This window comes from Lynx rufus, unplaced genomic scaffold (assembly GCF_022079265.1).
Source record: "Lynx rufus isolate CCGP_SWC_20201006 ecotype Redwood Valley unplaced genomic scaffold, mLynRuf1.p SCAF_23, whole genome shotgun sequence".
NCBI classification, from domain to species: Eukaryota; Metazoa; Chordata; class Mammalia; order Carnivora; family Felidae; genus Lynx; species Lynx rufus.
In genome coordinates, this window is record NW_025814838.1 from 7,360,621 (window position 1) to 7,380,618 (window position 19,998).

The window sequence follows — 19,998 nt, forward strand, 5'->3', positions numbered from 1 at the left end:
TCTTGTTTTGTTTTTAATCCAACCAATAATTTCTGTTTTTTAATTGGTATATTTAGACCATTTGTATTTAATGTAATATTGATTAACATCTAGTCGTTTTCTCTGTTCCATTCTTGGCCCTCTTTCCGCTTTTTCTGCCTGCTTTTAGGATGATTAATTTTTATTATGCTATTTGCACTATAGGCTTATTATTCATGCCTCAGTTTAAATATATATATATTTATGGGGCGCCTGGATAGTTCAGTTCGTTGAGCATCCAACTTCAGCTCAGGTCATGATCTTGCAGTCTGTGAGTTCAAGCCCCATCTTGGGCTCTGTTCTGACAGCTCAGAGCCTGGAGCTTCAGATTCTGTGTCTTCCTCTCTCTCTGCCCCTCCCCTACTCGTACTCTGTCTCTCTCTCTCTCAAAAGTAAATAAACATTAAAAAAATTTTTTTAATATATATATGTAATGGTTGGTCTAAAGTTTATAATATACATCTAAAATTAATCACATCCGGGGCGCCTGGGTGGCGCAGTCGGTTAAGCGTCCGACTTCAGCCAGGTCACGATCTCGCGGTCCGTGAGTTCGAGCCCCGCGTCGGGCTCTGGGCTGATGGCTCAGAGCCTGGAGCCTGTTTCCGATTCTGTGTCTCCCTCTCTCTCTGCCCCTCCCCCGTTCATGCTCTGTCTCTCTCTGTCCCAAAAATAAATAAACGTTGAAAAAAAAAATTTTAAAAAATAAAATAAAATAAAATAAAATTAATCACATCCTACCTTAAAATAATAATATACTTCTTCCATATGGTGTAAGAACCTTTTAACAATAGATGACAAATTCTTCCCTCTAATCTTTTAGATTATTGTTGTCCTATATTTTATTTTTGCATGTACTGTAATTCCCAAATACACTGCTGCTATTTTTACTTTAGATAGTCAATTATCTTTTATTGAAAATTTTATTGAGATAATTGTGGATTCACATGCTGTAGTAAGAAATAGTGCAGAATTATCCCATGTAATCTTTACCCAGTTTATCCTAAAGGTAACATCTTACAAATTAGATACCACATATCACAACGAGGATTTTGACACTGTTAACATTCCATTAATCTTTTAGATAGTTTTACTTGTGTGTGTGTGTGTGTGTGTGTGTGTGTGTGTTTAGTTCCATACAGTTTTATCACATGTACGTTCGTCTGTCCACCACCATAGTCAAGATACGGAACAATTTCATTGCCACAAGGATTGCTTGTGTTGCCCTTTTATTTATTTTTTATTTTTTTAAACGTTTATTTAGTTTGAGAGAGAGAGGGCATGAGCAGGGGACAGGCAGACAGAGAGGGAGAGAGAATCCCAAACAGGCTCCCCACTGTCCGCACAGAGCCCAACACAGGGCTTGACCTCACGAACTGTGAGATCATGACCTAAGCCAAAATCAAGAGTTAAATGCTTAACTGACTGAGCTACCCAGGCGCCCCATGTGTTGCCCTTTTATAACTATGATCATCCTTATCACTTCCCACTCCCATCTTAAACCTCTGGCTACCATTAATCTGCTCTCCATTTCTAAAATGTTTTCATTTCAACAAATGTTACATAAATGGAATCATATGGTATGTAACCTTCTGTGATTGGGTTTTTTCATTCAGTATAATTCCCTGGAAAATCATCCAAGTTGATGTGTGTGTCAATAGTTTAACTTTTATTGCTAAGTAGTATTCCATGGTTTCTATGTATCACAGTTTGTTTAACCATTAATCTGTTGAAGGAATTGTGTAAATGTAAGTTTTCATTTCTCTGGGATAAATGCTCCAAAGTGCAATCGCTATGTTGCATTATAATTATATGTTTAGTTTTATTTTTTTTTTTTAATTTTTTTTTCTACGTTTATTTATTTTTGGGACAATGAGAGACAGAGCATGAACGGGGGAGGGGCAGAGAGAGAGGGAGACACAGAATCGGAAACAGGCTCCAGGCTCTGAGCCATCAGCCCAGAGCCCGACGCGGGGCTCGAACTCACGGACCGCGAGATCGTGACCTGGCTGAAGTCGGACGCTTAACCGACTGCGCCACCCAGGCGCCCCATATGTTTAGTTTTATAAGAAACTGCCAAATGTCTTATAGAGTGGCTGTACCACTTGACATTTTCACCAGCAATGTATGAGTGATCCTTAGTCACCTTTTAAAGTGATTTAGCCTGGGTGGCTCAGTCAGTTAAGGGTCTGACTTGGGCTCAGGTCATGATCGCAGGCTTCTTGGCTTTGAGCCCCACATTGGATTCTGTGCTGACAGTTCAGAGCCTGGAGTCTGCTTCAGATTCTGTGTCTCCCTCTTTCTCTGCCCCTCCCCACTTATGCTCTCTCTCTCTCTCTCAAAAATAAATAAAACATTTTTAAAAATTTAATAAAAATAAAGTGATTAAAAATAAGGGGCACCTGGGTGGCTCAGTCAGTTGAGTGTCCAACTCTTGATTTTGGCTCAGGTTGTGATCCCTGGGTTGTGGGATTGAGCCGTACATCAGGCTCTGTGTTGAGCATGGAGGCTGCTTGAGATTCTCTCTCCCTCCACCCCTCTCTCACACTCTCTTTCTCTCTCTCTGAAAATAAAAAAATAAATAAAAATTTTTAAATGATTATAAAATAAGAAAAAAGAAGTCTTTTGTATTTACCTCCATTTTAACCATTTCTAGAGATCTTTATTCCTTGGTTTAGACCCAAGTTTCTATCTGGTAACTTCCTGAACACTTCATGTAATGCACATCTGCTGGTAATGAAACTTTCAGCCTTTCGTTTGTCTGAAAGTCTTTATTTCACTTACTTTTTAAAATGTTAGTTATTTATTTTGGGGGGCAGAGAGGAGAGACAGAATCCCAAGCAGGCTCCATGCTGTCCACGCAGAGCCTGATGCAGGCTCCCACGAACCGTGAGATCATGACCTGAGCCAAAACCGAGGCAGAAGCCTAACTGACTGAGTCACCCAGGCAACCCTCACTTAATTTTTAAAGATATTTGCCTTGTGTATAAAAATTTAGGTTGAGGGGCGCCTGGGTGGCGCAGTCGGTTAAGCGTCCGACTTCAGCCAGGTCACGATCTCGCGGTCCGTGAGTTCGAGCCCCGCGTCGGGCTCTGGGCTGATGGCTCAGAGCCTGGAGCCTGCTTCCGATTCTGTGTCTCCCTCTCTCTCTGCCCCTCCCCCGTTCATGCTCTGTCTCTCTCTGTCCCAAAAATAAATAAAAAACGTTGAAAAAAAAAATTTAGGTTGACAATTTTTTTCTTTCATATTTTAAAGATGTCATTACATTGCCTTCTGTCTTCCATTATTTATGGTGAAGAGTGTGCTGCTCATCTTATTTTTGTTCCTCTCTATGTAATGTATCTTATATCTTGGGCTACCTTCAGTGGTTTATCTTTATCTTTGGCTCTCATCAGTTTGAATATGATATGTCTAGGTGTTTTTTGTTTTGTATGTTTGATGGGGTTTTCAATATTTATCGTGGTATTTTCCTGGTTCTCTGAGCTACTTGGATCTTGAACTTCTGGGTTTGATGTCTTTCATTATTTTTTTGAAAATTCTTGGCTATCGTCTTTTCAAATATTTTTTCTAACCTGTTCTGTTCTCTTTTGGAGTGGGAAGAATTCCATTAAAATGTACATTTGACTATTATATATTGTCTCAAGTCTCTTGGGTGCTCTATTCTTTTTGATTCTCACTCTCTTTGTGTTTCAGCTTGAGTAATTTCTACTGACATATCTTCAAGTTCACTGACTCTTTCCTCATGGGACACTCTGCATATTAAAGTTTGCACAAGTTTAGGGTGCCTGGGTGGCTCAGCCGGTTGAGTGTTTGACTTCAGCTCAGATCATGATCTCGTGGTTCATGGGTTCAAGCCCCACATTGGGCTCTGTTGTCAGCTCAGAGCCTGGAACCTGCTTTGGATTCTGTGTGTGTGTGTGTCTCTCTCTCTGTCCCTCCCCCACTTGTGCTCTGTGTGTGTGTCTCTCTCTCTCTCTCAAAAATAAACATTAAAGTTTGCGCAAGTTCAAACTTCTTCACCACCTTTAGCTCTCCCTTCAGGATTGAGTGTGGATTTATGATTAATAGACCATTCTGAAAGATAATACAGTCATATCCCCATCCCTAGTTGTCCTTATCTCTAGGCTTGGAAAGAACTTTGCTGATTTCAGGAAAAGCGAAATGAAAAAAATGCAGGAAATACACCATTTTGTATTCTCTTACTGCAACACCCTGGCTTGGATCAGAGAACTCAGAATATGAATCAGGTCTACTCTACCTACACTGCTTCCAATTCTTACTGAACATACCCACCAACAGACCAAGTGGCAACCCATTGAGTACTATTATGATGTACACCCCGTGGTAGGCTGGAGCCTGCTCATCCTGGCTGGTAAAAGCCATTATCGGGGCGCCTGGGTGGCGCAGTCGGTTAAGCGTCCGGCTTCAGCCAGGTCACGATCTCGCGGTCCGTGGGTTCGAGCCCCGCGTCGGGCTCTGGGCTGATGGCTCGGAGCCTGGAGCCTGTTTCCGATTCTGTGTCTCCCTCTCTCTCTGCCCCTCCCCCGTTCATGCTCTGTCTCTCTCTGTCCCAAAAATAAATAAAAAACGTTGAAAAAAAAAAAGCCATTATCAACTTTTCAGGAATTTCTCAGGCTGGGTTTTAAACACAGCAATTGTTAAAAAAATAAAGTAAATAAAAAGCGGGGGGGGGGTGCTTTGGTGGCTCAGTCAGTTAAGTGCCCGACTTTGGCTCAGGTCATGATCTCACAGTTCTTGGTTTGAGCCCCGCGTTGGGCTCTGTGCTGACAGGTCAGAGCCTGGGCCTGCTTCGGATTATGTGTCTCCCTCTCTCTCTGCCCCTCCCCTACTCACACTCTGTCTCTCTCTCCAAAATAAATACACACTGAAAAAAATTTAAACACAGAAATTATTAAAAATTAATATACTTAAGTTTATGATTAAATGATATTAAAAACAAAAGTGATAAGTACTCAAAACATTACTTTCTAGTTGCTACATTTTACTGTTATTTATGCTTTTAATGTTATTAATACCTGCCATATCTGTATGGTGATACAGTATGTGCATATGGTGTTACGATTATGTGTTTTGTTTTTTAATTTTATAATGGCATGATACTGATCATCTCTCCCCCTAAATCTGTGTTCAGTAATATCACATTTACAGCCTGAAATTAGCTATAGTGGATGTATTTATGCCATGGAAAACAGTATATAGTATTGTTTTGTTTTGTTGATTGTCTAGACCAGGGGTTGGCAAACTTTTTCTATAAAGAGCCAGATAATATTTTTGTCTTCTGAGTCACATACAGTTCCTGTCACACAACAATTATTTGTTTGACAAGTCTTTCAAAATACAAAAATTATTCTTAGATCTCAGACAGTATAAAAAGACACCACATGTTGGATTTGGTTCATAGGCCAAAAGAGGTGTGCCAACCTCTGGTCTAGACTTAAGAAAGTAATAAAGAAAATGTTAACCATGCAGCTGAAACTCCAAACTGTCATCTCTATATCTGTGACACTGTGAAAACACAGGGAATTGAGGACATATTCTTTCCAGTATTGAAAATTATCATTAGGTTATTCAGAGAAGTTACTCACATCATTAATGACTGAGTAAAGTTCTGAAGTATGTCTTTATTGTTTCTTACTGGTTATTATAAACAAAAATATAAAATAACATTTAGATTGTAACTATACTCCTTGGCCTATGACATAAGTGACTTCTTTGTTGAATTGAATACTAATCAAGCATTTATTCGTAGTCTTGATTTCATGATTATTGCTATGAATTATAAAACCTTATGAGTGGAATTTTTAAGAAATAACAAGTCACACTGACATTATAGGTGTATGAAATTTACAATAAAGAGTAGGTATTATTATTTTTAAGTCATATGCTATACATCCTTTTTATCAGTAAAATATATAATAAAGTTATATATGCATATATATGCATACATTTTTTTTTCAGAGAGCCAGTTGTTAAGTATTTTCAGTTCACCAGTGTAAACAATGTGTCATGCTGAGCAATGACCATTCTTGGGTAGGAGAATCTAACAGGCTGGCTCAGTCAGAAGAGTATGCAACTCTTGATCTCAGTGTTGTGAGTTTGAGCCCCACATTGGATATAGAAATTACTTATAAATAAATAAATAAATAAATAAATAAATAAATAAATAAATAAATAAAACTTTAAAAAGAGAGAGAGAGGGAGGCACCTAGGTGGCTCAGTTGGTTAAGCATCCAACTTCGGCTCAGGTCATGATCTCACAGTTCATGGGTTCAAGCTCCGTGTCGGGCTGTGCACTGACAGCTCGGGGCTTGGAGCCTGCTTCAGATCCTGTGTCTCCCTGTCTCTCTGCCCCTTCCCTGCTCATGCTCTGTCTCTCTTTCTCTGTCACAAATAAACATTAAAAATAATAAATAAAAGAGAGAGAGAATATAATAGGCACACAGAGTCTGAGTCAGTTAGATGAAGATGAGCAACTGATCTGAAAGGTTGAGAGTATGTGTGTTTGAGAGAGAGAGAACCATGAAATAAAGATGTCAGAGGCAGAGAAAGCTACCTCAGGCCCTGCCTTTCTCACTCCAGTCCTTGTATGATTCAACTCTATTTTATTCCCTGTCCACGATGCCTATGAATTTCCCTACTGTATCCTTACAAGGAACCTCTCTTTATTTAAGACAGCTGAAGTTGAATTCCTATTCCTTCATAACCAAAAGTTCTATGACCAATCCAGCCACATAAATCTGGGTTATATGGGTTCTCTTATATTGGCCCTGGAATCTACCAAATGTGACCACTATCAGTCACAGGGTAATCTACAGATGATGGTGATGCAGCATTACTTAACGAAAAGGAAAAAAAAAAATATATGTCTTCACTGATATAATCTGTTGAAGCATCAGTATGAGGCTTAAAATAAAAGGAAGTAGGGGGAGACTGGGCGGCCCAGTCAGTTAAGCATCTAACTCTTGATCTCAGCTCAGATCTTGATCTCAGGGTCATGAGGTAAAGTCCCCACCTTGGGCTCCACGCTGGGCATGATGCCTACTTAAAAAAATAATAATAAAATAAAAATGAAGGAAAGTGGCATGCACAATCAGGCGGACTCTGGAAACTGAAGGAAATCACATAGCAGTTCAGGGGTGAAGAAGAACAGTTGCGACCAGGCCACAAGACCACTTGGAAACAGCCAACAGAGAGGCCTGAACTCATATTTAACTTTCTTATTAGTTTATTACGGTAGTCAAAACGCCCTAAAACATGTTGTATTTGTTTCATCTGTTTTGTTTTCTAAACAAATTAGGGGTTATAAAATACAGTTTTGCCTTCTGGTAGAATGTAATCTCTGTAAGAATAAACAACTGAAGATTTGTTTGAATCCCATGCTAGCCAAGCATTGGCCTTAAAGAGCCCCTGTGTAGTCTGTCTTGTTCCTCATTGAGAATGGACTCCAAACCAGAATCTGAATTACTGCAATGCCCAGGGGGACCAGGCAAATCAAATTAAACATAGCATCATGAAGATCGAAAATTGTACTAGGGAAAAAAAAAGATTTAAAACATAATTAGCTTCTCTAGCGATATCTCTTCTTAATTCAAAGATATATAACAAAAGGCTTCAGAAAAGTTTTGCTTTCAAAAAGTAATAGAAATTTTATCAAATAATCTGGATTTTTGTCCCAAATAATTGAATAATCCCTACCTTCCAGTTGCCCATACCAGAGGAGGCTGACATGTAAATGGGTGATGCTAATGCCTGATGGGAAGTCATACAGCTTATCCTGAAGGATCATTCACAGTACATGGGAAGACAGAGGGTGGAGGTGAGGCACACGTACACGCTCATGATGCTTCGGTCTTGAAATTACCCTCCAACGTGTTTTAAACAAAGTGGTGGGAATTTGGCATTCATTTTTATCACTAAACTTACTTCCATTCAACACAACTAGAGGTTACAAAAAGAAACTACAGTTAATAGTTACATTCAGGAGTAGCAGGTCCTGGTTTTCTGCCAAGAACTTACACTAAGCTCCCAGGTCCCTGTGGTTCTTCATTATGCTCCTGGTAGATCTTTTTTTTTTTTTTTCCTTCATTTAAATCACATACATTAAAAGAGGGCTCCTGATTATTTGGGGACTGATTATCCAGTCTTCAGCTTCTTTCTGGTCACCTAGGCTATCTAAAATATCACCTCATCCCCTCAGCCAAGTGAGGAACTAACGGAAAAGATCAAAAATATCTGATAGTTTAGGAAGAAGAAGAGGCAGTTTATTACATTTTCATACTAAAATTAGCTGCTATTCCCAGAAACTAGGTATCATTCATTCATCTTAAAAAAAAAAAAAAAAGGCACTGTGTGATTATTAAATGTGTTGGCACTGGACCAAGTACTGGGTATTCAATGGCAGGCAAAACTGACAGAGTTCCCACCCTCAAGGAGCTCACCTCTTGGTGCAGAAGGCAGATCTTAATCAAGCAATCACAGATAAGAGTGATTTACATATGGTGACTAGGATCACTGCATTAAGGGGGCACCTGGGTGGCTCGGTCGGCTAAGTGTCCGACTTCGGCTCAGGTCATGATCTCGAGGTCCGTGAGTTCGAGCCCCGCGTTGGGCTCTGTGCTGACAGCTCAGAGCCTGGAGCCTGCTTTGGATTCTGTGTCTCCTTCTCTCTCTGCCCCTTCCCCTCTCATGCTTCACCTCTCTCTCTCTTTCTCTCTCTCTCTCTCTCAAAAATAAATATTAAAAAAATTATTTAAAAGATCACTCCATTAAGTGCTGTGATGGAAAAACACAAGGTATTAGATGGCAGCACATAGCCAGAGGGGCTGGCCTACTCTTGGCAAGTGGAGTCCAGAGGAGGCTCCCCTGGGGAGGCAGTATTTGAGCTGAGATCTGAAGGGTAAGTAGGCATTAGCTAGAAGGCCTGCACCTAGAATCATGTGCAAAACCTCCAACTATCACTACCTCCTCCTCCAAAAGCCATAGCTGGGAATGTCCTTGGTGCTCTGGACTGGACTGCATTTGTTAGGAATGGCCACACCTTCCGATCAGTGCTCCACAAGACCACCCTTCACCTCAGGTCCTGCTTGGTCCAAGAAGTGATTGGTAATGACCTACCCAATCCATTGCTCTTGTGCTGCTAGTTTCTGGGCTCTGAGACAAACACAGAGGCTTGGGTCACAGGCTGGGCCATCAACACATATCTACTATAGCCTCTGGAAGTAACAGAGGCACCAAGGGTGCCACTGATACATGATGTCACTTCTGCTCCACACAAACTATCTATGGAAAAAACTCATTTGGGGGCATGTGGTGTTGTATCTTCCCTGCATTCTTTCCTTTAAGAAAAATCCTCTCTGCTCTTCCTTTCCTATCTGACTGCCCAACTCCCAACCCCAAGATCAAGTACATGCCCAGACCTAGTCTGAGAACTCCAACCTCAGGCTACAACTACTGACTCAGGGATGGGCATGTGACTCATAAAGCTTTTCAAGGTCCACTGGGGGACTTCTGCTGGGCTAATGGGACAAACGTTAAGTGTTTCCTTTAGGATCTTGGGTTGTTGGGCCCAAGTAAGCTTGGAGTTATCTTGCAGCCATGTGGTAAAAGACTGGACTCAATACAGAAGGAAAGTCAGAAAAACAGGTTCCTATCATCACCTGTTCAGCTACCCAGATCCATCTCTGCCTGACTTCATTACAGGAGCTGGCAAGTTTTTTTTTTTTTTAATGTAAGCTAGCCTGCACTCGGTTTCTGTCACTTACAGCCAAAGTGACTTGAATAATGTACCTTTCCCATTGGCACGTATGTCCGAATTACCATAAATTGGCAACCTCTAACCATTATCGGGAAAGATTCAGTGATTTCTAACTGGCCATTACTAACAAGGACAAGTTTGAAACAGCTGAGCACAGATTTCAAGAATGGGAAGACAAGGTCATGGTTGGTACTTTTGAACAAGACGTAGGTGCACACAAGCATGATGCTTCTCTCACCGCCTTGGTTCACTGATTGGAACCACAAGACCAGATGAGAGAACTGGACCGACAATGTGTACGAGATGCCAAAGAGGTAATGGAAACCCAAGTTCCAGTGTGAAGCAGCCTCAATCACACATTTCTCAAACACAAAGAAGAAAGGAATTGGCCTAATCAAGACCTTTAAAGGGGAAAAGAACCACAGAGCCATGACGGTGAGCTGCTAGTCACGGAATTAGTACAATGTGTGCTCAGAAGCCCAGTGTTTTATGAAAAGACTGGTTTCTGCTTGGCCGAGGCTCTTCTGTGCGTCTTATCTGAGTGTTTGGTTAGCAGCAGGAGCCTATTATCCTCCGACATTTTCTAGTTATAACAGATTCCAGTTTCGGAAACATCAAGAAATTGGATTCCAGCTTCCAAGGGTTCCCTCTGGGAGATATTCGCTCTCCAGGACAGAACTTTTTCTCTTTTTTTCACAGTGAGTGAGGGCATGGGGAACACCTGTGGTAATCTGCAGAGGCAAATTGTGAGCACGCCAACAATACTGCAGAGAGAGAGCCTTAGGCTGAAAGTTCAAGGAAAGGCAGGGGGATGAACAGGATGAGTAAAGCAAGCTGAGAACTACCATGTTGTGGTTTAAGACCGAGTTCTTGCAGGCAAGAACATTGTTATTACTGAAGCTGCAACCATGTTAATGTTTCCAGCGGCCAGAGCAAAGGTCATTTCCCTACCACTTGATTGAATTATTTGATGCTCTTCAAAAGTCTCTCTGGTCTTTCTGCTCCTTTCTTAAGATTTCTTCTCTTTCTCTTAAAATGTCATTCTAATCTGGAAAAGATGCCCAGGATTTAGAGAATTTCTTTTCCTCTTTCACATTATGTTCACTCTACCTGGATATGATTGGATCTATTGACCAGTCAGGCTTTTATGCTTTCAGAATGTCAATTCCAACCTTTACATTTTTTAATGAATCTCTGGTAGAAAAATAATTCCTAAGCCTTGCTTATAGTTTTGTTCACTTAATAAATATTTATTGCACACTTACTGTTTGAGGTGCTTGCCCTATAGAGTAAATCAACACCGATCCTTACCATCAACAAAATGTATATATATTATAGTGGAGGCAAAAAATATCTTTAATGTTACTTTATAATAACAGCAATTGCACCTCTTATGGAAAAATTTTTGCACCTCCTATGCTCTCATAATGTTCTGCTTTCAAAAGAAGTACCCACCTGCGGGTTATAACATTCTAAAATATTGCTGTTTGGTATCTTTTTCTTCATTTTCTTGTCTTAGCTTACACCTGCTAAACAATAATATTGTTTTGTGCCAGTACAGATACTTTTGAACTAGGGATGGGAAAATTTGAGTCCCTCAAATTTTGAGTCCCTCTTTGCTACCTCTAGAAAGGGAACTTCTCCTTTCTAGGGTCAGCCTGATGAGACCCTTGTAAGAATAATGATGGCATCTCATGTATTGCAGGCTTATATGTGCCTGGTCCTGTTTGACACTTTTTTGTCACTGCTACAAATTTTCACAATAACCCTGAAGATACTAAGGCTTACCTAGGTTAATTAAATTGCCCAAAGTTCGGGGTGCCTGGGTGGCTCAGCCAATTAAGCACCCAACTCTTGCTTTCAGCTCAGGTCATGATCCCACGGTTCATGAATTCAAGCCCTCATCGGGCTCCGTGCTATCAGCATGGAGCTTGCTTGGAATTCTCTCTCTCTGCACCTCCCCTGCTCACTCTCTTTCTCAAAATAAATAAATAAACTTTAAAAAATTAAAAACAAAATTTCCCAAAGTTCCACAGCTTGGAGCTGGGCTTCTTATCTAAATCTGAACTAAAAATCTCTCCAGGAGAAAATGGAATTTATAATATGAGTTTAGAAGAAAAAAACATTTTTAAAGAATAAAGTCATACACTTTCTGTGGAAATGAATTCATAAGGTCTGAATGAAAGGCAATGGCCTATAACAAATGTCAAGAACACTAACACCTTAATACGATCACATTGCCAATGTGGAATGGTAAGGGTCTAAATCTCTACACTTCTTTGCCAGAGGTTGGGGCTATTGTTTTTTGGGTTTTTATTTTTAAGTTTATTTTTTTATTTTGAGAGAGAGGGAGGGGCAGGGACAGAGGAAGAGATAGAGAATCCCAAGCAGGCTCTCCACTGTCAGCATAGAGCCCAACATGGGGCTTGAACTCAAGAACCATGAGATCATGACCTGAGCTGAAACCAAGAGCCAGATGCTTAACCGACTGAGCCCCCAGGCACCGGGGGTTATTGTTAATGTTTCCACCTATAAAGACTAACTAGAGGGGCACCTGGGTGGCTCAGTTGGTTGAGCATCTGACTTCGGCTCACATCATGATCTCACAGTTCATGAGTTTGAGCCCCACTTCGGGCTCAGTGCTGTCAGTGCAGAGCCCACTTCAGATCCTCTGTCCCTCTCTCTGCTTCTCCCCCTGCTTGCATGCATGCCCCCCACCCTCTCTCTTTCTCAAAAATAAATAAACATTAAAAAAAAGACTAGGAAAAAGCAGCAGTATAATATTTATTGGAAAAAAACAAGAAACAAAAAACAAGCAAACAAACAAAAAAACCCTGAAGTTGATGATCTCCTCTTTTGGACATAATCTTGTCCTCAGGTGGTCCCTTTGCAATGGAACATAACTTTTTTTTTTTTAACTTAAATTCAAGTTAGTTAACATATAGTGTAGTGTTATTTCAGGACTAGAATCCAGTGATTCATCACTTACATATAAAACCCAGTGCTCATCACAAGTGCCTTAATACCCATCACCCATTTAGCCCATCCCCCCACTTCTCGTACAGCAACCCTCAGGTTGTTCACTATATTTAAGGCTTTTATGTTTTGCATCCTTCTCTGTTTTTATCTTATTTTATTTTTCATTCCCTTCCCCTATGTTCATCTGCTTTGTTTTTTAAATTCCACATATGAATGAAATCGTATGATATTTGTCTTTCTCTGACTGACTTATGTCCCTTAGCATAATACATTCTAGTTCCACCCATATTGTTGCAAATGGCAACATTATAACTCATATACAGAGGAAAAGAAGCAGGCAATGGGAAAGAAATCAAAATCGTTGATAATTCTGTGGTGGTAAAACACAGGCTATATATTATCATTGTCCTGTGAACTTGTGGATAGAGTTTCCTCAACAAAATCTCCCATCACAGCCCCATTTCAGACACATCATTAGGAAACTGATTTAGCTAAAATCATAATCTTTTGGGCCAAATGCTCTTCATTTAGAATGTTACAAGTGCTCATGTTCATGATACTTGGCAAATGGACTTAGCATGGAACATTGTTAAAAAGTGATTATCCCAAATTCTAGCAATCTCAACAAATGTATATGCTTATATGTACACACTTCTTTGCAGCTATAATATTTTATATACATTTAAAAAATTTTTAATGTTTATTTTTGGAGAGAGAGAGATGGAGAGTGAGCAGGGGAAGGGGCAGAGAGAGAGGGAGACACAGAATCGAAGCAGGTTCCAGACTCCGAGCTGTCAGCACAGAGCGTGACGTGGGGCTCAAACCCACAAACCGTGAGATCACAACCTGAGCCGAAGTTGGACACTTAACCGACTGAGCCACCCAGGCACCCCTATTTTGTATACATTAAAAAAAATTTTGTTTTTAATCTTTATTTATTTTTGAGAGAGAGCATGTGAGCAGGGGAGGAGCAGAGAGGGAGGGAGACACAGAAGCAGAAGCAGAAGCAGGCTCCAGGCTCCGAGCTGTCAGCACAGAGCCTGTCGTGGGGCTTGACCTCACAAGCCGTGAGACCATGACCTGAGCCGAAGTCAGATGCTCAACCTACTGAGCCACCTAGGTGCCCCTATACGTTTTTAATCTTATCTTCCCGGTGATGTGGGAGGGGAAGTCCTATCTTACAGTTTGAGGCTCTGAATACATGGAGTGTCCTAACTACTGTTTCTTGCTCTTCCAGGGATCGTTATAGAAAGCTATATGCACTTTTCAGAGAAATGGTTGTTTGTGTTTCCTATTCAAGGCACTATGCTTCAATGGCTTACTAGGTCAAGAATATGTAAAAACATTAATCAAAAAGGGGCGCCTCGGTGGCTCAGTCAGTTAAGCGTCCAACTTTGGCTCAGGTCATGATCTCAAGGTTTATGAGTTCAAGCCCCTCATCGGGCTCTACACTCACAGTGCAGGGCCTGCTTGGGATTCTGTCTCTCTCCCTCTCTCTCTGCCCCTCCCCTCGCTCAGAATAAATAAATAAAACTTTAGAAAAAGACGTTAATCAAGGAATTTACAATAAGTATTTCAGAATCAACAGCATGCTTATTGAATTGACAGCTTGAAAGAACAAAATCCACCAGCACCAAGTATAATACATAAGACTAGCTCATTTCTAGTCTAGGTAACCTAATATTTAATACTGAATAAACCCACCAATTTTGTCCTAATGTGAAACAGAATTCATTAAACAAGCAGAAGAGAGTCCTTGCCTGGAAATTTCCAGGCTGTTGCTATAGTAAATCACTACAGAAAGCACTTGTTTTCCAAAAACAGCTTTAAAACTGATTTTAATGATTAGCTACATAAAATTAAACACTAAGAATATTTTCATTGTTTAAAAGACAAAGCCTTGAGGTTACTTTTTATTCACTCTGAAGCAATTCATTTTCCGATCTGCTCCTTTGCTGGAGTTTAAGACAGTATTGTTTACTATGTCATTGAGAGAAAAACCACTTTCTAAACTTTTATTGTAAGTGTAATTTTTGAAGTATTATGAGGCCTTCAGACAAAAGAGAAGCAAAGGGAAAGCTGCACTTACAGTATTTAAAAACATACTTGGTTAGGGGCACCTGGGTGGCTCAGTCATTTAGGCATCGGACTGCAGCTCAGGTCATGATCTCGTGGTCCTGAGTTCAAGCCCTGCGTCTGGTTCTGTGCTGTCAGCAACCTGGAGCCTGCTTCAGGTTCTGTGTCTCCCTCTCTGTCTCTGCCCCTTCCCCACTTGCACTCTGTCTCTCTCTCTCTCTCTCTCTCTCTCTCTCTCTCAAAAACAAATAAACATAAATTTAAAACAATTTTTCAACATATGGCTATGTAGCAGAGTGATCTAGAAGACTATTTTTTAAGTAATGGATTTTGTTTTGGTTTCTGGCAGAGTATCCACAGATGACAGTGTAACTCAACAAATAAACTGGCAGATTTGGACTACTGGGGAAATGCATCTTTCCATTCCAGAATGTCTTCTCAAGCAGCAAGAATTGGGCCAGGGCTGTAAGACAGTGCTACCACACGGAGTCAGTGCTGTGCTCTGTGTCCCGTAATAAGCAGCCGAGTGCCCAGCTGGTGTTCCTCTCGCACTCTGGGCTTATCTCAACCTTGGACTTAACTCGTTGTACCACACCTTCTGGTCTGCCTCCTGCACTAATGCCATGTGAGTTCCCAAGGGCAGAAAGCATCATGCCTTACAACTCTGTATCTCAGGTCCCAGCTCAGTGCTAACACCTGGTAGATACTCCACAAATGTTTGCAGACAAAAGAATGCAAAGCATGCTTAACTGTCCAAATAGAAGGAATAGCCGTTGTTTTCTATAATATACTATAATTTCATTGTCACTTTTTTGTGAAAAGTGTGGACTTTGTTGCACTTTTAATAGAAGCTACGTGCATAAAATAAGAGAATCAGTTTCTAATATTATCACATGAAGTACCTTATACCCTATAATTAGGAGATATTACACATTGGTTTTTTTGCCCAAGTACCCCATTTATGAATTTCCATTAACAATAAACTGATCATTATACTTACAGGCTACTGAGTAGTATATCCATAGGTCAATAAGAAGAAAATAGATCTATCAAACTTGATGAAATAACATGCGCCTTAGAACCAACATTTCTCTAACTATATCAAGAAATCACAGACCATCTTTCAAAAATGGCAGGGGCAAGAATAATACCCTTGAACCATACAGTTCTGCATACTGTGACAGTAAAATATTAGTCAGGTATTAGAAGACTCCCTTACAAGCATGAAATTTATTTCAAATAGACATTTGCTAAATTCATCCTACGTGAATCTCCAAGCACTCTCTGATCACCTAACCATATCCTGTTCAGTGTGCAGTTGGCCTCTGGACTTCAGTCAGACACTTTCAGATTAGCATTAGCTGCGTAAGGCCACCAGATGTCAAATGTTACGTTATCACACAAAGATAAATGATCTTTAAGTGCCCTAAATAAGTTTATACCTCTAAAAATGCTTACTGGACCATGAGACTAGTTTGCCAGCGTGTCTGATTGTCAATGTATCTATGCCCAAATCGACAAGAATTAGTCTCTAGAGCCTCTGTTTCCAAGGAAGTAAATCTCTAGGTTCTCCACATTGGCTGCCCAATAGAATAAGCTAGTGACCTTTAAAAAATACTGATGGGGGCACCTGGGTGGCTCAGTCAGTTAAGTGTCCCACTTCGGCTCAGGTCACGATCTCATGGATGGTGAGTTCAAGCCCCATTTTGGGCTCTGTGCTAACAGCTCAGAGCCTGCAGCCTGCTTCAGATTCTGTGTCTCCCTCTCTCTCTGTCCCTCCCCCACTTGCACTCTGTCTCTCTGTCTCTCAAAAATAAACATTTTTTTAAATTTAATAAATAAATAAATAAATAAATAATACTGATGCCTGGACCTCACCCCCAGAGATTCCGATTTAACAGGTCTAGGGTATGGCCTGGACATCAGAACTTTTTCAAGCCCGAAGTGATTCTAATGTTCAACAAGGTTGAGGAACATTACTTTAGGGCCTCTATTCTCAAGGAAAATTTAGAGACAGGTTAAATGCACCCCTTCTTCCTGCATTGCTCTTACATCTATCAACAAATGAACTTTGAGTTCTTTGTACCCCAGATTCTGTTCCTCTTCCCTTTCAACCACCATGGTTTTCTTCCACAACATTGCTTGAGATTTTTGATGTTAACCTGGATTTCAAGCAACTTCCCCAGTGCAGGTGGAAAACATTCACTTAGTAGATGTAGAAGCTGAGATTAAGAGAGAGTTCCTTCAAATTCTATAGAAGAAATGCCATCCAGAACAGTCCACATTCAATTCCTGTGTATACTCAACTCATTTCTCAACACACAATCACCCAGTTGTGAGTCATGCCTCTATAACAAGTGTCACCAAGTGCTGTTGATTCTAATTCCTCAATCCCTTTCATGTCAATCACTTCCTTGCCTTCCATGTTACATTGCTTTAGTCCAGGCCCACACCAGCATTTCTCATATAAAAGCAGTTCATTGGCCTTCAAACTGTTCTTTGCAATTCTGCTAACCTCCCTTCGAACCATTATGTACACTTCAGGGTGATGTTTTCAAAAGCAAATCTGATATTATGACTCCTTGGCTTAATAATAATAATATTCCATTCCTTTTAAGATCAAATCCACACTTCTCAAGCCTTTCTAAACTCTTTGCGGTTCTTCCAGCCATGTCACATGATCTCATGCCTCTCTGTACTTGCAGACTCCTTTTACGTTGTCAAAATTCATCTGAGAGATCGCTTCTTTGCTACCCAGTCTGAATTGCATGCTTAGCTAGGTGTACTCACACAGCATACTTACATCAATCAATAATACCTAACACGTAGCCTTGTGATTTTCACTGTAATCGACGTTGAGCTTATTCAGGGAGGGGGCTTCATCTTTCGTCTTTTTGTGCTTTAGGGCTTATATATAACCTGATTTATAGTGTTTGGTAAATGTTTGTTGAACGAATACGCTGTCATTTTACATGTCCGTGCTTTGCACGTACCATTACTCTTCCCTCGCTACCTCCAATCTCTGTTTACACTATTAACACCTCCATTGAAACCCAGCTGAAGCAGCTTTTCCTCTGTGCTACCTTCCTGGACTTGGTTTCCAAGGCAGTGTCGATCATACCCACCTTTTAGTCACCATTATATCTTGTATATACTTCTAACTATAGTAACTACCACTCTGTGCTGAAATTATCCTCATGTCTCCCTGACTAGATTGTAGGCTCCTTAGTGGCAGCAACCTGTTTCATTTACTTTTGTATCCAAAGCACTTGGTACACAATAGGCAACAAGTAACAAAGTTATCATTTTTGTCCCTCTCGAATCCTTGTTTTATACAACTGCCAAAATGTTCTCAACAAAATTCAGATTATGTCTGTCCCAGCTTAAAAACTTCCAATGATTTCCTTTATCTATAGCAGTCTTTCTCAAAGGACAGCATCTGTATTCCTGGTAGTACATATGACAATTTTCAGATATTACACAATTGTTCTTTTTATTCTAATGGTTAAGTGTTTTGTGTTAGCAAAGAATGAAACCCATGAAATGAATTATTTTGTGTCTAACTTGTTTAAGGCATGTAAGATTTTTTTATGTTCATAATTAAAGAAAAAATATTTAGCAAATAATAGTACAGAGAGTAATCATACAACAAAAGACAAAAAAGTCATCATATTTGGGAAACCCAGATGTATAAGATTAAGAACATCTAAATCTAGCATACAGATCCTTTAGTCAGCCCCTGATTTCCTTTCCAGCCTCACCTCCCTCCAGCTGCCATCAGCGTGACATACCATATGTTACGGAATACAGGTTTCCATGTCTTTCTCCTTTCCCCCATCCAGCCTATTTTCAACACAGTAGCCAGAGGGATGCTGTTTAGGTCGTTACTCAGATCAAACCTCTCCAGTCAGAATGCTTTTATTTCTAAGAGATATATACTAAACTAGAAGAGATATATGAATTATAAGATGTAGGAAGTGCCACTATCTGCAACTTAACCTTAAAATAGAGAACAAAACACACACATGCACATAGATACAGATAAAGCGGATACGACAAAATGTTAACAACTGTTGAATCTAAGGAGTGGGTGTATGGATTTTCTCTGTTTTTTTTTTTTTTAACTTTTTTGTGCGTTTGAGATTTTTCATAATAAAAAGTTGTGAGGGGGCACCTGAGTGGCTCAGTCGGTTGAGTGGCCGACTCTTGATTTCAGCTTAGGTCAGGATCTCATGGTTCAGGGGACTGAGCCCCATGTTAGGCTCTGTGCTGGCAGCACAAAGCCTTGCTTGGGATTCTCTCTCCCTCTCTCTCTGCCCCTCCCTTGCTCTCTCTCTCTCTCAAAATAAATAAATAAAACTTTTAAAAAATATACGTGATAAAACAAATATAGGTACAAATAAATAGTGAATCTAGCTGGTGAATATATGAATCTTCCCTATACATCTTTTTCAACTTTTTTTGTATATTTGAAAATTAAAGTGTTCATAATAAAATGGGGGGGGTGTAAGAAAAACTTTAATACTTTTTTTTTTATTTTTTTTTCAACGTTTTTATTTATTTTTGGGACGGAGAGAGACAGAGCATGAACGGGGGAGGGGCAGAGAGAGAGAGGGAGACACAGAATCGGAAACAGGCTCCAGGCTCCGAGCCATCAGCCCAGAGCCCGACGCGGGGCTCGAACTCACGGACCGCGAGATCGTGACCTGGCTGAAGTCGGACGCTTAACCGACTGCGCCACCCAGGCGCCCCTTTAATACTTTTTTTTAATGTTTATTTATTTTTGAGAGAGACAGAGACAGACAGGCAGAGCATGAGTGGGGGAGGGACAGAGAGAGAAGGAGACACAGAATCTGAAGCAGGCTCCAGGCTCCAAGCTGTCAGCACAGAGCCCAATGTGGGGTTTAAACTCATGAACCGTGAGATCATGTCCTGAGCCAAAGTCGGACATTCAACTGACTGAGGCACCCAGACGCCCCTATAAGAAAAACTTTAAAAAATAAATCCTATGGATGCCTGGGTGGCTCAGTCAGTTAAGCATCTGACTCTTGGTTTTGGTTCAGGTCATGATCTCACAGTTCGTGACTTTCAGCTCCACCTTGGGCTGTGCACTGACAGTGCGGAGCCTGCTTTGGGTTTCTCTCCCCTTCTCT

The 19,998-nt window shown here is 40.5% G+C and overlaps 1 protein-coding gene across 1 annotated transcript in view; it reads right to left on the reverse strand.

Annotated features, from left to right (window-relative positions):
- Nucleotides 1-7,432: 7,432 nt before the first annotated feature.
- The window catches only part of LOC124517958 (transmembrane protein 180-like), a 35,771-nt gene continuing 23,205 nt past the window's right edge, over nucleotides 7,433-19,998 (reverse strand). Inside the window, 1 exon segment of the mRNA XM_047087726.1 lies at nucleotides 7,433-7,565. Within this exon segment, the coding sequence (XP_046943682.1) occupies nucleotides 7,433-7,565 (133 nt within the window).